Below are 16044 nucleotides of genomic sequence, written 5' to 3' on the forward strand. Positions count from 1 at the left end.
AATGTGTACAATGTACCAACTACTGTATTCAATCACTTGTATGATACTAGTGATGGGAGATTAATCGGCAAACACATCGGTATCGGCCAATTTTAGTTGTTTTTAGATTAATCTGCATCGGTTCGATTAATCAATCAGATTAATTAATCGGTCCGATTAATCGGTCTGTCTTTACAGAACTGAAACTATCAGTTTTATTCATACAATATTAACATTATTCTGTATGAATAGGAATCTCTTTAAGTGCAGCTTTATGTTTGGTCCAAATAATTCATATTCATACGGATTTGTCCATTCAAAAAATAAATATCCAAACCTTGAATACAGAATAATTATTTTTTTAATCAGAAAGTATTACTAATGTATTAAAATTAACACAACAAAAAGACATGCCATGCAAAAAAAAATTAAATGTCCAGCTTTTTAAACTAAAGTCTACCCCCCCTACACACGGCAATGACATTTCCCCAGCTTTTTTCCCACCTATGAACAGTACAGATATAATTAATAATGGTCATTAATGCACAGACAGAAAGGTAAATGCAGTACAGAGATATATTAATAATTTCATTAATGCACATACAGACAGAAAGGTAATTGCAACAAGTATCCCCCCCCCCCCCTCTCTCTTCCTGTGCTCGTCTCTTGCCTTGGTCCCATGGATGGAGCACATGTCTCTCTTCAGTCGGTGCAGCGAGCAGTCTGTCTTAAGTCGCGCTCGTATGAGGGGACTTAGAGCGAGAGGGCCGTTATTGATCGTCCTCTATGAGTGAAGTCCAGGCATTAGTTCCAGCAGGGTGGCTAGACAGCTGTCCGTGAGCCACTCCAACGGCCCTTACACGGCAGGGCTGAGTGGAGCCAGGGATGTGCACTTTTGATTCAGATCTACCCTCACTAGCGCCACCACCCCCCCCCCCCCCCCCCCCGCCCCCCCTCCCGCAACATCGCTTCTATTGACCGACGGCCATCCTGTGCTTTCACTTTACTAAGGGAAGCTCTCGCCGAGTGCCGGGTACCTAAGCTGGGAGCCTCGGAAGCGAACCCCCATCCCCCCCCCCATCCCACCCCTCCTTGCGTTATATCCCTTCTCGTGTGTTGACAAGCTCGCGATGATGAATCTTCCATGGTCGGCTGAAGACCGCTCCTAATCACTGCTGTCATCTGCTGGCACCTGCCATGTTCACTGACCACAGCAATCACAGCCAAGTTGGGTTATCGCAGCCCCGCAGTGATGGAGAGCACCGGTGTTTTGTTATCGGAGTGGAAACTACTGTAGGCACACCAGCGCCGAAGCTAGTGCAAATTCTAGACAAACAATCCATTACTCCCTCGCCCATCAATGTATGGTAAAATGAAAATTCCCTCACAGATAAAGAAAAAACGATGCTCACGTTTGTACTTTCAATACGATGTTTCTTTGTTTTTCCTCCGAGAGGACTAAGAGATTTTGTCGATGCGTGGTGACAAAACCTGGTTCCTTCCATCTTAGTCCTACATTTTAACGAAGACCTGACAAATGTCTCCCAGTCGAAGCTTGCCTTGCAAGGTTGCAGTTCACATGGCTGGTCAAAGGGTATTCATGACAGTCTTTGGTTGGCATGTGGATACACATCGAAACTACACAACAGTCTCCAAGCTTGAATAAATGATGGACATGGCACTTGACAAGTGTGTGTGTGTGTGCTTCAGAAGCTAGTGCAACCTGTATGTCTCAAAAGAACAGAGTGGTTTGTGAAGTCGAACAGTCAGACAGAGTGTCTGTCCTTTTATTCAAGCGTGGCACTGTCTGCAGGGGCTTTCCTGTGGTAGGGCTGGTGCAGGCTTGCTCGTTTCCTGTTCTTCGACTGACACCGTTTCCTATGGAGCAGCACCTGTATAACAAACCACAAAAGGAAAGCAGTTTTTCCCCCCTTCCTCCAATACCAGTGGTGTCATGAACAGCTGATATTGCCTAAGCCTATTGAATAGCCTATGAGAGTTTTAGACACAAACACAAAAGTAGACTTAAAATAGTCAGACAAACATCTTTAATGCACTCTAGCGAAACTAAAAAGTTTGCTTTGGACAAATGAATCCGTTCTTTGATGGAGGAGGCATTCTTGTGTGCAGAACACCTCACAGCAGCAGCAGTAGCCTACTGGAGCCATAGCCCAATGCTGTAAGTGTGCATGCTTACCGTATAGGCTACATGTACTCAGGTATAAAGTAGTAGCCATTTGATTCGGCACGGTACTTGACACGGTGTGAAAATGAAAATGGGGGGGGGGGGGGGGGCAGTAAACCTAGACCACTGGGTAGTCTTGGAAAGTCTGGTGACGCGAGGTTACTGGTACCACGGCGTGGTACTGTGTTCTACAAGCATGACACTGCTGTCCAATACCTCTATGCTTCACTTTCATTTGCAAATGAGAGATAAAACCTAAAAGCCTAGATTTCAGTCTTTGGTGAGGTTTGCTGTGCTCAATAACAAGCCATGGCAGGGTCTGCCATCTAGTGGCCATTCAATATATTACATGACTAGAAATGGGGAAGGGGGGTGCTTAAAAATAATTACCCAAAAAGAAAAGAAAGACCTGAAACCAACTGTCAGAGCCTAATTTGACCATATCGGCAACATTTACAATTATCAATATTTTGTTAAATGTGATTTAAATTGTTATTCAATAAATCCACCATTCACCATTCATTTTTCAAAGTAATCAATATAATATTTGTCTGGCAAAATGTTTTAAAAATAGATCAAATAACTGAGCTGTGAGCTTGTAGATCAGCTATTTTTGTGAGACACTATAGTAAGAGGTATTTTTCTATATTAGGGAAATCCCTTTTCCTATTTCAATATATTTATATATATACTTATATATTATCTTAATTTCACACTCGGCCTGTTTGGACTCGACCAATAACAAGCTATATCTACAAATCATCCTGGGTAGTGGAAATGGTTTTTGTTAAGGCTACATGCTTTGTGGTGCCGATGTGCCATTACACGAAAGGTACTTTGTTACAACTAACTACTTTGGACGTCTGTTTTACTTACCAATAGATCTATTAAATGGTTCTAGAATACCACAACCAGGTTGTAACCTGTATATACTGTATATATCCATACCATATCCTATCGCATACTATCACATGACCTCCAGTCCTCCACACCCAAGACTCAGATAACTCTTATCTAGTACAATAAATATAGCCTCACATAGCCAGGCTTAATCTTGTCGAGCCGAGTTTTCACTTCAAGATATTAGTCTGGAAAAACATCCACTGAGAAATCAGCTCAGATAATGAGCAGCTCTAAATGTGTTTTATAAAAATGTTATATCTTTATTCGATAGTGATAGTGGAGAGTCAGGAAAGGAGTGGGAGGGGAAGATATGCAGTGAGAAGCCTTAGGATGGATACAAACCCAGGCCAGCAACAGTAATGACCATAGCCATACCAGGTGAGTTCAATAAGAATAATTGTGGAACTTTAAGAGGTCAGACGAGAGTTGGCTCTACTGGTTCGACATCATGCCTATTTGTGAACCTGACCGGTAAAAAGGCAGATCCAACTATTGGCAATATTTCTTTCACAGACCATGCCAAAAAGTTAAACCCAAGCAAATGCTGAAGCCAAGTTTGTCGGCTTGACCATTGACAGGCAACACGAGCTGAAGTTCCTTTATGTGAGCTGAAATACATGTACGAGCGTGTGTGTGCGTGTGTGTTGGTTTTACCATTAACAGGTGTTTGGCATCGTCCTGTTGTTATTTCGACATCTTCCTGCCATTAGCACCAGGCGTCCCTCCTCATAATCATCCTGGTCCACGCTGATGAGCAGGCGCACGCCGTCGGGCCCCGCCTCCGACCTCATCCAGTCCGTGATGAAGACTCCCTTGAGGGCCTCCAGCAGGGCGCCGCGGAGGTAGTCGCTCCAGAAGGCCTCCAGGTTATCCAGCTCTGTGAACTTGATGTCGCACACCACAGAGCCCACCTCCAGCTCCCGCAGCAGTGAGCTGGCACGGCTGAGACAGGGAAACAGAGTCACAATCAATTCCATTTAACTCATTCTAGGCCATGTACTTATTTGACTTCTTTTAACAAAATAGCCATCCAGGCCAAATACATTTTTAACTTTTTTTTTAACATTGGGATTTTTTATTCTCTTTCTAAAACAATAGAACAAATCTATGTTAGCCTGTGCTGAACTATTGCTACTGCCATTTAGCTATGTATGAGTTAACATACTTTCTTGGTTACCGGTACTCTCAATAAGTCATATATATATATATATATATAACAGACTAATGGACTAAGAGATCGATCGATTAAGTCGACTAATCGAGGTCAGTCCTAATGTGCATCGAGATTCAATCAAGGTGATTGTTAAATTTAGTTGTGATTTCCATGTAAAATTTTGCTTAGTTCAAGTTAATTTAGTTCAACAGCCTAACAAATATTGCAAAAGCACGTTTAAAAACGATGAAGACAGACTGTACACAGACAGTGTGTAAATGATACACTTACTGTACACTCAAAAACAAAGCATGCAATAAGTCCAAAAGGTTAGCAGTACCTGAACAACTCAAACTGCCGCTCCAGAGGCTGCTGCTTGTCTGAAATGACTCCGTTGCGAAGCGCCGACTCCTGCTGCAGGTACTCAGCCCGCACGCGCAGGCGCACATCTGAGGGGTTGGTGGTGGTTGGGTGGAGTGGTAGAGGAAAAGGAGGGGGGTAAGGGGGAGGCGGGAGTGGGAGATAATGGTACAGATGAGAGGTAGAAGAGAGAAAACAAATTATATGAGCACGCGGGGAAGGCACAGGAATGGGGGTTGCGTACATAAATGACACGAGTCAAGGTGAAGAGGATGGTCACATGAACGTTAAAAGGGGAGAGGCGAGGAGAGGTCACATTGGGGCCACAGACAAAACGACAGGGGGGATAAAAATGGTCGTGACGCCAGACAAGATGGGGACAGAACAGGAAAAGGGGAGGGGGGGGGGACCGGGGAGGGGTCATGGGGTCCAAATAAGGGAAAGAAACATGGGACACATATGACATCATTAAAGTCAGTTGGTTTAAGCTCATCTACATTTGGTGCATCAGACCAAGGATTATAAGGAGTGTCTGGACTTTGGAGTAGCAGATGGGGGACTTTGACAAGAATAAAAAAGGTACCGACTTGACTAGAGGTACAGTTGTTCACTGGCATAACATGTAACAAAATTAAGGATGCAATTCCATTTCATATTCTTAAAGCGGTGTATAGCGGTGCAGTAGGGCAGAGCAAAACAGCCAAAAGTACGGGAGTGGAGCTGTACCAATCACATTCTTTTAAACAGGCTACTACTGGCATGACACTCACAGAATGGAGGGCCTTCAAAATGGACTGGTGATGTTGAGAATTAAGATGTTCTTCTACACAGTAACAACCAGCAGTGTCCTGTAGATTACGCCCCACCGTAATCGTAGCTTATCCCCGAAATGTCTGTGGTCTCATATTTAACCTCAACTAATAAATGTAATCTTTGAGGGCAGCTGAACAGCTGTGGACTGAACATCATCAGAACAGATCAATGGAATGGAAAATTGATATGTAGCATCCTGTTCGTCGTCTACTTCCAGTTTCTTTGTCAAATCACCATTCAATTAGGGAGGCGAAGGATTGCAGTTGGTGTATATTTCTAAAGACCTGACAGCGCCACAGGAAAATATACAAATAGCATGTCGTGGACTATACAAGGCAAGTTTCTAAAGTTGGCATTTCATTGAGGTCTGCTGAAGTCTTTTTCAATTATCTTTGTTTGTCTGTTTGTTTCGAGCACCATATTCTAACTGATTTAACTCAATCCATGATGGGATCCACTGTGGAAAAGGATTTGCGATCATGCAGCACAGCGAGAAGGTTCAGAATGATACATACTGTACTGAGCAAGAGCTCCTGTGTGATCGTCCTCTCATGTCATTCATGTCAGAGCTCGGAAGAGTGGAAATCATTGCCGGACGACTTTCGCTGAAACAAAAATCCAGCCCTCCCTTCACTCCCACCCGCCATCAACCCCCACCACCCCAAATTCCTCCTGCAACGATAGTTAGCATTTTCTAACAACATTGTCAATTCAAAATGATATAGTAGCTTTTCTAGATTTTTCCTCTTCAATGCCCAGCCTGACTCTCCCCTACTTCTTAAAATACAGTCCAAATATAGATATCAAAAACTAAAGCAGAAATGAAGATATGGCTTTGGTTCATTTAACCCATTTAGACCTGAGGACGCGTCTGTGTCACCTTAGAGCTTTTAACCATTCTTTTAAACTCTCAGCTGTTGAAAAATAGCAGATCTACAAGCTCATAGCACGGCACCGATTGACACGCTACGAGCTTGTAAATCTGCTATTTTTTGGAAAGAAATCGTGAAAATGTGTGCACATCTTTGAATATATATTCTTTCACAGCGAACGTTTTGAACTCCAGTCTTTGTTTCTTTGCTTCCGGTTGGTGGAGGGTCCCTGGAACAACGTATTTTCAGATGTGGGTCGGCGGCCAATTACATATACTTTTTGGGGTCCTTGTCATGAAATAGTTTGAGAACTACCACTGATATAGAAACATATATTTTTCATAAAACTGTTGTCTGGTCTTAATGGGTTAAAAAGGTTCAACTACATCAGCAGCAAAGGTTGAGGATTAAACAAGAATACACTCTTTTTACATTAGGGGCACTGAATGAATACCTATGTTAACTAATCGGGAGTCAAAGCCATATGTACGTATTATTGAATACATATACCCGTGAAGGTTGGTAAAGACAACGAACCAGGTTTCAGTTTAGACACAGGAGGTGACTTATCTTCAAACGAGAGCACAAAGAGGATGGACCAATAGTAAATTATCATACGATCAAGAGCTTTAAAGTCAGCTGGACAGCTGTGTGATCTCACTGGCCGTGTTCAATGGAATTGGCTCGTTCCATTTCCCCTACGGGAAAGTGGAATGAGAGTCAGAAGAGGCCCAGCTTTGGAGGCCGACCATCGGAAATGCAAATGTTGAGTTAGGGCATCGATTATGCATGTCTTGACATTTTGAAGGAGAGTGAAAACCAAACACTGGTTCCCTGCTTGAACTTCACAGGGCTCTAATGAGGATGCTTTTCATATAGACAGGACTGGATCAAAGGGGGAGATTAAAAACAAAGTTATCCCCAGGGTTTGACAACAGGCTTACAAGTATTTAAAAAAGGTTGGAAGTGAACTAGAGTCAATCAATATTTCACTTGTGGAAGAATAGCATTAAATTCAAGTTATTTACAGTCGCACACACAAGAAAACTCACACTAGAATTGATTGAATAGGTTCTTTTGTGGTTCATGAAAGCAATGTTACAGTACAATAACTCAAAATATGTTGTTTGCATTGACACAGAACTCTACTCTTATGGCAACATGACATGAGTGAGATCCTATGTTGACATAATGTTATTTAAGCCCTTCTGGTACAACATCTAACAGATTGCATTGAATCTAGAGATGCATTTCTGCAAGTAAACTCCATGGACAAAAAGAGATACAGCATTTTGACATGTTTAGAGGCACCTCATCATAACACACATCATGGCAGCTCTCGAAGGCTATAGTTATCCATTCCTGCCAGCTCTGTGTCAAATCGACAGAATGTGCTTAGTGAGCACATTCTCTGCTCAGGGGAGGGGGGTTAACTGAATGCCAAACAGGAGTGACACGGCAGCAAAACTTTCTTTTAACAGACATTTCTTTTTAACAGTGGGACTGTTACGACATCTAAGGTTGGGCACGTGGCTGTGATAACCACCTGCAATCATGCAATTACTATATTTAGAGATTATAGATTGCCTTTTATTCCCTACTGCCCCATTTCCGAACGGGCAAGATGTAATTTGAGACAGTGGTGAAGTGGAGAGGGCCGTAAAAAAAAAGGGCCATTTTGTTAGGGTTACAGAGAGCTTCATGCTTCATCAGACACAGAGGGATCCACTTAGACAGGACATTAGGAGACACAGCTTTCATTTTCTCACTTTAAAAACACACACTGTACAGAACCCGTTTGGCTTCTTCAATCTCACCCCGAACCAAAAAAAAAAAAAAAAGTTTAAGTACCCATTTACGAGGAGTCACTTGGTTGCGGAGAGCTTCAACTCTTTATCGATCCGTTTTTCTGCTGAACGACTGACCGAGTGGAGTTAGGGGAGGTATCAAGAGACGGTCCACACAGACCCCTCTCTTAAGACAGAAAAACTAATCGCTCTCTGTACCAGTTTGCATGGTTTGAGCGATTACAGTCCGTTCTCTCCCCCTCATTGTGAATGAGGAGGGTTTTCCTGACACTCTCAGGTTGGCCTGTTTAGAACTGTGAACATAGAGAAAAAAGGAGAGAAGAGACAAGCACAGGTGGGTTGGATTCAGGATATCTGTCGAATGGGTGGTTTTCTTAAGAACAAACATGGCATGGCACAGCACTCATTTCTATTAGTTGTAATGGAGGTCTAAATTCAGCGATATAGTGGTTAGCTCAGACGTGCTTCATCTCCATGGTATGCATGTAAACAGGATGCTTGGGAGTAACCTCGACTGACCTAGCCATTAACGTAACCCCTGAACTTAATGACGATGACGACATTTAATTTCACATCCTCAGGGCTAATTTATCCTTTGCCCAAGTGTTACTTGGCTAGACAAAATGACATTTGTCTTTGTAAAGATTCTCTCTTTTCAAGCAAAGTGGTTACAAATCTACCTTTAGAATGAAGGAGCAGGTAGAGATTAGTCTTTCTCAAGGACTATTCAGTAGGATGCATGATGGGCAGACGGTTTGAATCCATGGCCTTCCGACTACAACACGGCCTAATCATGTGGACTCACTAGACGGCATTGTGACGTTAACATCACCCTACTGTACCTTCAGTGAGGTTCTTTACAACAGGGGGCCTTCACAAGCATCCCATTTAGATTGCATGAAAGAGGTTCCTCTTAGCTGCCTGTTACAACACTTTGTGGGCATTCGTAAGAGCAGCTTTCAACTGGCACGGTTGTAAATGAGACACTTCACAGAAAATGCTCTGAGAGATGAGTTGCAACAGTGAGTACAAAGAGTGGTAGCAGAGGTAGGGCCTGAATGCTGTAAGCCAACATCGGACTGACGGGCCCTATCTATCTCTGCACCCTGTGACCATACGCACGCATACACTCATAGGGCACAGAGATTAGATCAAGCAAGGGGTTTCTCTCAGCAAAGCACCACTTTGCAGATTTTTCTTCAGAACTGTGTGAGTAACACGATTGTACAGGTGTGGGCCTGAGAAAACAGCAACGATGACACACGTTTAGCATTGATGATCAACAGAGACCGCATATAGGTGGTAGAGTTGCCAAGCTGTGGAAGATTTTCCCACCTATTAATAAATGTGTATCATTTACCGGTAACATACAGTGGAGGTGAATGCGCATAATTAATTGTATATCCTTTAGCAGACTACTTTAAATACATTGAAGATGATTTATGTCATCATATATAGTTTGCCGGTTTTCATTTGGGTTCGTTCAAGTCGTATGATTGACATTTGTGACAAGAGGAGCTGATATTTGTATGAATGAACCAATGGGCTCAACAACTTTGCCACAACAGTTGACTCCAAAGTCAAAGTTAAAAGTACTTTTGGGTTCAATATTAATGATAATCTCTAAACTTTGTGCAATAACATGTATAGGCATATCGAGATTTGATGAATTGATAATAAAAAAGAAAAGAGATTTGATGATGGACCAATATCCATTCATGTTCTTCATCAATCAAATGTAGTAGTAGTACGAGTTATATTTATTTCAATTCACACTGGCATTGAGATAAAGAATTATTTAAAATGTTTTGGAGTGAGCACTTCATCGGTTCTGTGAAACAATGAGAAAGCCCTCATCAAAAAAGCAAAAACAATTACGTATAAAGAACTTAAAAAGTAACAGAAGCCATCTCAGCCACAGTGTATGACACTAAATGTTGCAAGGACGGTTTGTTGAGAGCAAACTTGCTTTGTTTCGTTTTTCTTAAGGGCATAAGGAAGGAGGACAGCTATAATGTAATACACAGGCATTGAATACAGATCATAGAGACAGCCTCAAATCCCCATTGTGAGGAAGGAGGCCTCTTTTACCTTAGGCATCGGACCAGACTTGTGAGACAGCGAACCACTGAGCTGATCATCACACACACTGCTGAACGTATGGACAGTGGTGCAACAAACTTGTTTTTTGTTTTGTTCCCCAGCCTCACTGTCTTTCTCTTTCTCCATGTTCCTAGGGTTACTCGTCAAGTCCTGAGTCAACCTGGTGGAATTAAATGTGGAGTCAAGACAGCAACATGGTCACAGTTCAGAGGCAACGTTACATCACTCTTACAGCAGCTTAGCATGGAGGGGCTGTCTTCATTTGTAGATGGCTTGGTTATGTCTATCTGAATCAACAGGCCTTTGTTCGGGGGGGGAATGATGTTTTGATCAACACACGATGGAAGGCATTCGCAAGGTGTCGCTTTTGAGAGGGGCAGCATGAATGGCCAAATAATTTCAAACAGAGGGGCAGATCCATGTATGGAGAGTGTAAGTTCAAGCTTTTTGCGGTAACAGGAACTAGCATCGGTCATGAATAAAAAGGCAGAAATAACGAACATTGAGGATTTTGCTATACAGCTTTCCAATGTCAAGTGGGAAACTTCAGCTAGATGAATGGTTTCAAATATCATTATTTTTCTGGCATTGTTAGGGAATGTGAGCTGTGATGGTTGGCACTTTAGTGTCACTTGGATTCAAGCTAAAAGAACGGAGAACAAATGCCTGAATCTAGTGGTGGGCAAGTCTTATAACAGCAAATGAGAACAGATCACCTACCAGAATGAGCTCGTAACAGCAGCTGAAAACAATTTGTTGTTTGAGAGGTAGAAAATGTGATGAGGGAAGAGAAATGGAAGTAAAGGTAGAATCTCCCAGCAGTTGCATTATGGTTTATGGAGATGCTAGGACAATGAGATGAGTAACATGGATGGGAAAGTAGGAGTCAGTCTAGTTTCTTCACATAATTTCAGCTGGAACTTAACTACTTAGAAAGATAACAGGGCTTTTAATGTAAGAATTGTGTTTTCATTCATGCATGCCAAAATTATTAAGAAACAGGGCGAATGTAGAAGCCTCCTCCCCACATAGGCTAAAACTTAGGTATTCTTGCCAATATTTTTCCCAAAACAATAGCACACCTGGTGTTCTGTTACAGTTCAATGGGCTTTTATATTAAAAAGGGGCTTTTGGCAGCACAAGCATGCAGACATTCTGCAGGCCATTCCTCATCATGGTTGTATATCCATGTCATGACACAAAGGGCATGGTGTAGAATTTCAACCCGCCCTGCAACAGGGAATTCAGGAATTGCAGAAATTATAATTAGTCTGTTAATTTGAGACATGTTTGTTTTATAAAGACTACGTGACAAAGGCCACAAATCACATAATCTGATCTGGCACACGTTCTGTCACAAGGAATCCTCAGAATGTTTAAGTAATACTTAAAACTAGGTAAGCACTCAGTTAGTCGTGCCATGAGTTCTGTCATGATCCAAGAAATCCAAGGATTTATTGTTTTAATTGTACGACCAAGTTTCACAAGTGAACCCTGAGGCCGACTCTACAAATGCCTTCAAAAATCCTAATGGTTTTCTGAAAAAGGATCGCAAAGCGAAGCGCCCTGGCCCTTGCTCACCATAAGGCCAATTTGGGGTGGAGTGTCTTCCATGGCCTCCTGGGAGTAGGCAATGCTGTGCATGCAAAGTTTCACATCGATAGGTCTAATGGCGTCTGAGATTTAGCTGCTCACAGGCACATGGATAAATGGATGGACACATACAGGGGCGAGAACAGACAGTAGTCTTTGCCTGCCGGCCTGTCTAAGACGATTAAGGACAGTGGAGCCACATAGACATTATACAGTATAGTCAGACAGAGCATAGCGGGATTCCTTCCAGGTCTAACATTAGTTTGAACAAAGCAAAGCATAAGGAAGAGAACAGGGAACAATCAAAAGTGCACAGACAATTCCTGTATTCAAATCCTCAACTTAATGCCCAAATGAGTCAATCGGTTGATAGTACACTAGGTTAAAAAGCCAAGTTCCATGTGGGGGTCTGGTGGAAATTACTGGAATCAAGTCAAGACTGAGAGGAGGTTGGATGAATGAAGACGGGTATGAGCGAGAGCAACACAAAGAGGAGTGTTGATGCGATGTTGGAACACAAAGTTGGAAAGCTAATGAAGAGAAAGGATGATATAGATATGGAAGCAGTTCTTACCGCAGGAGGCTTTCTCTGGTGGTGGCGGAGCAGTTTTGTGGCCCTTGTTAACTGTCCAGGGGAGACGTTTCCGCTTCCTCTTCTTCTTAGCAGGTTCAGGCGAGGGAGGGGAGAAGTCTGGAAGATCATAGACACAGATATCAGACCCAGAGGAGAGGATAAATAAACATTCTACCACTCGTCCATGAGGCATCAGAGCACTATGGCTTTTAATGTTACAGTTCAATTTCAATGCACCAAATTCTGTCTTACAGAGCTGGTAGTTTCCAGTTATTCAGTGTTATACTGTTGGAACGGGCATGTGTTTACATTGTACACAGCCCTCACTTCCATAGTTTAAGTCTGTGTCTCTCCAAAAGACACTGGGCATGTGATGATATACATTACGTGTCCTCACCGGTTCTCCTTTTCTTGCGCGACACCAAGTGCAGCAGGTCGTGTCGCGTGAGAACTCTCAGCAGCTGCAGCAGTGGCTCCACACTCTCCTCGCTGAGGTAGCCTCTCTTCTCCAGCTCCAGAAGTAGCTCCGTGCCAGTCTTGGGCCTGTGTCTCGCTGCAATGGGGCAGACGGAGCCTCTGGGCTCGATCCGCCTCCAGGCATTCAGCAGCGCGGGAGCAGGAGCTGGTGGCTCACCCGCATTGGCGTCGGCCTCCTCGGGGCCGAGCTCGGCCCGCCATCCTGCCGGGTCGAGTGGATGTCGCCCGGGAAAGGTTTCGTCCAGGAGGAAAGACAGGACTTCGACGTCTGTCTCCGTCAACTGAGAACCGACGATTTCAAAGATTTCATGGAGAGAGAGCATGCCATAGTAATTGAGGCATTCCGTCTCGTCCCAGTAGAGCGAGTGTCTGAGCCTGGTGTAGTGTCGAAACATTTTGGCCAGTGGTCTGAAAAACAGCCTCTTCTCTTCAGCCTCTCCAACCTGGTCAACACTGGTTAGCTATAAAGATATGTAATGGACACACACAAATACACACGGTCAGGCGGTGAGAGACAACAGTTCATGTGGATTAATGCTGTCATGGATGGATGTAATATTGTTCTCTCCTACACCAAGCAGGTGTTTCGGTTAAACGAGTGACCTTGTTAACTTCCGAATCTATCTTGTCGCAGTTATGAGTATGACAGCTGGAAGAGAATATGTAAAGTAGCGGACTAGCTGTCATCATGAATGCTTCTTCACATACCATTCAGAAACGGGTCTCATGGTCACAGCTTACGTATTTCATGTAGGCGGACTCGACATAGCTGCAGGGTTTAAACCCTCACCAGGCGCACCTCTTCTACTACAGTGAACGGTAGAGTGACTGATGTTAGTCTGCCTCAAACTTTACTCTTTTACCTGCTTTTTACTAACACTAACATTACAAAGATGCCCAGAACATCGAGATGAACCTGTTTAGTTTATGGCTGCTCCAACAGTAGTGGCGACAAGCCGCGACATTCCAAAAAACAAAAACAAAACGGAATGTCAAAATATCCACCGCAGGGTCTGAGACCAGAGCCATTGAGTAATGGTTGAGACTAACCAGTGAAAGGTCCCGAAAGATACATAACGTCAGCCTTACCCAATACCCAATCTTTCTGTTTTATGAACACAAGGCTGCCGTACTTTATACCTCATACTTTAAATGCTTAGTATGAAAATAGGATGTAACAAGTAGCCAGGCTATGTCAGAGCCATAGGGCTGTATTTTGCGTGTCTTAAGTACCAGGTCTTATTCCCTAACTTGAGTAAACTAAAGACCTGGAGGCGTGATCAATGCTCTTTGGCCACTCAGAATAGCCAAATGGCATTGATCACACCTCCAGGTCTTTAGTTTACTCAAGTTAGGGAATAAGACCTGGTACTTAAGACACGCAAAATACAGCCCATAGAGTAAGACAGAGTTACGACAACTCTGTTCACTTCATGGGGCCAGTCCAATGGCAGCTCTTCTACATAGACTTCTATTGGTGAATCGTGACAAAGGCCTGAACCGGAAGTTTATGGAATGCATTGGAGTCTATAGGCTTTACAGTGACAAACGAGTTACATGAACCACGTGACCGGGCTCTGGACTATGTTATAGGCTACTTAATTAATGTCTCTTTTAGAGAGATGGTTCGCTGTACTGTACTCTAAGATGTATACTGTATGAGTTGTTTTATTCTATACATCTGTTGATAATGGAGCACTTGATGGAATAGACATGGTCGTTGCTAGCCTAGAGAGCTTGCATGGGTGGGTCCAAGTTTATTCCCGTCAGCAGATATACAGATATCACAAGCACAGAAACAGGAAGTAAACTTCTATCTAGTTAGAACGTTTACGTTGTGTGAAAAATTGTGTTTATGTTTATGTGCTTGTGTTTGCTTTGGGGGAAAAAGGTCCCTACTTTCAAAGACTACATTACATACACAATCTTGTAAAGTTGTACAATGTGAGATATATCACAGATAGAAGTTAGCATGACACTATCTTAGTAGTTGGCAAGTGTCAATTACGTGACATTTCGTCAAACGCCAAAGCTAATCAAATATTTTATTTTACATTGTGATGGAAAAATATATATAAAAATAAAATAAACAATAAGAACCAGTCGAGAAAGAAAGATGACATCTGTGCAGTGTGCACTGCATCAGTGTGTATCTGTATCGTGTTCTGTCGTAACTATACAACAACCAGATCACCACCGATGCATTTAACCAATATATAAAAGCCCTGGTAAGCAATATGTTGTAGGGCGAAATAGCGGAAACAGCCGATGTACAAACTCACCACTCGTTGCCTGGCAATACGTTGTGGGCTGTGAGATCTGTTATTTTCACAGCTTAAACCGAAACACCTGCGGTGCAGTGGATTTGGCGTCAAGTCGACGGTACGTATTTTACTAAACAAGGACACATACCTGTGTGTCTGCTGTCGGAGGCTCGTTGTGTGTCAGCTGGACGTGGTGTAAAGGGCGTTGTGTTGTTGTGTGGTGTCGTGCTTTTCTGTCCTGTACACGCACGCACACATACACACGCATACACACAGCGAGCTGTTAAGATACGACACGCCTAGTACACGTGACGATTACGTAACCACGTTTCACTGGAAAAAAACAACACAGCCGAGATGAATCCGACAATCCGAGATGTTCTCGTACTTTCCATCATCAATATCAGAAGAAATAGCTAACATTTACTCCACGTTTCTAACAAATAATTATAAACAGCTCGTTATATTAATAATTCAAATTGGAATAAAAATGTATAGTGCCTTAAATTAACATAAACAGATGATGTCAACACTGCAGAAATAATGGTCATAACGTTACAGACCAAACTGACTTTTATAATTCGACGGTCATTTTGTAACGCTTACGCTACGGCCCACGCCCGACTGCTGGTTGGTTTGTAAAATCAGTGTACAACGTTGTATTTATTGTTATTATTAGAGTTTTAATGTAAGCAGAGAATCCGATGAGACTCACCCGTGTTCACAGCTGACCTTTCAACAACAAGCTCAAGCTGGTGCCTAGGGTAGTTATTGCCTTCATTGTATGTATGAGCCTAGTATGAGCCATTTGTGGTTTGCCTATCACACATTAAATAATTTGACATATTTAATTTACGATATTATGCACTTACGATAAACAAATAATAATGTTTTTTTTTCATCTTTTAGAAAGATCTCACAGTAATGATCAAAAGTGGATGTTAAACTTAATTAAGGTTA

The 16044-nt window shown here is 42.7% G+C and overlaps 1 protein-coding gene across 3 annotated transcripts; it reads right to left on the reverse strand.

Annotated features, from left to right (window-relative positions):
- Nucleotides 1–1075: 1075 nt before the first annotated feature.
- Nucleotides 1076–15832, reverse strand: dedd1 (death effector domain-containing 1). Of its 3 annotated transcripts, none has more exons than XM_083760451.1 (7): nucleotides 15800–15832; nucleotides 15233–15322; nucleotides 12741–13281; nucleotides 12344–12460; nucleotides 4561–4669; nucleotides 3722–4009; nucleotides 1076–1871 (listed from the first exon to the last, which is right to left on the reverse strand). In XM_083760451.1, the coding sequence occupies exons 3-6, from the start codon at nucleotides 13213–13215 to the stop codon at nucleotides 3724–3726; spliced, it is 987 nt and encodes a 328-aa protein (XP_083616577.1). In that variant the 5' UTR covers nucleotides 13216–13281; nucleotides 15233–15322; nucleotides 15800–15832; the 3' UTR covers nucleotides 1076–1871; nucleotides 3722–3723. The 3 variants fall into 3 exon arrangements, 2 of the variants coding, with proteins under 2 accessions (XP_083616577.1, XP_083616576.1); XM_083760450.1 differs by having other exon boundaries at nucleotides 15233–15417; nucleotides 15800–15817; XR_014568998.1 differs by lacking the exons at nucleotides 1076–1871; nucleotides 3722–4009; nucleotides 4561–4669 and adding an exon at nucleotides 7325–8366 and having other exon boundaries at nucleotides 10165–12460; nucleotides 15233–15417; nucleotides 15800–15817.
- Between the last annotated feature and the right edge of the window lie 212 nt (nucleotides 15833–16044).

The sequence above is a fragment of the Protomyctophum parallelum genome, assembly GCF_964188405.1.
Source record: "Protomyctophum parallelum genome assembly, chromosome: 3".
Taxonomy (NCBI): domain Eukaryota; kingdom Metazoa; phylum Chordata; class Actinopteri; order Myctophiformes; family Myctophidae; genus Protomyctophum; species Protomyctophum parallelum.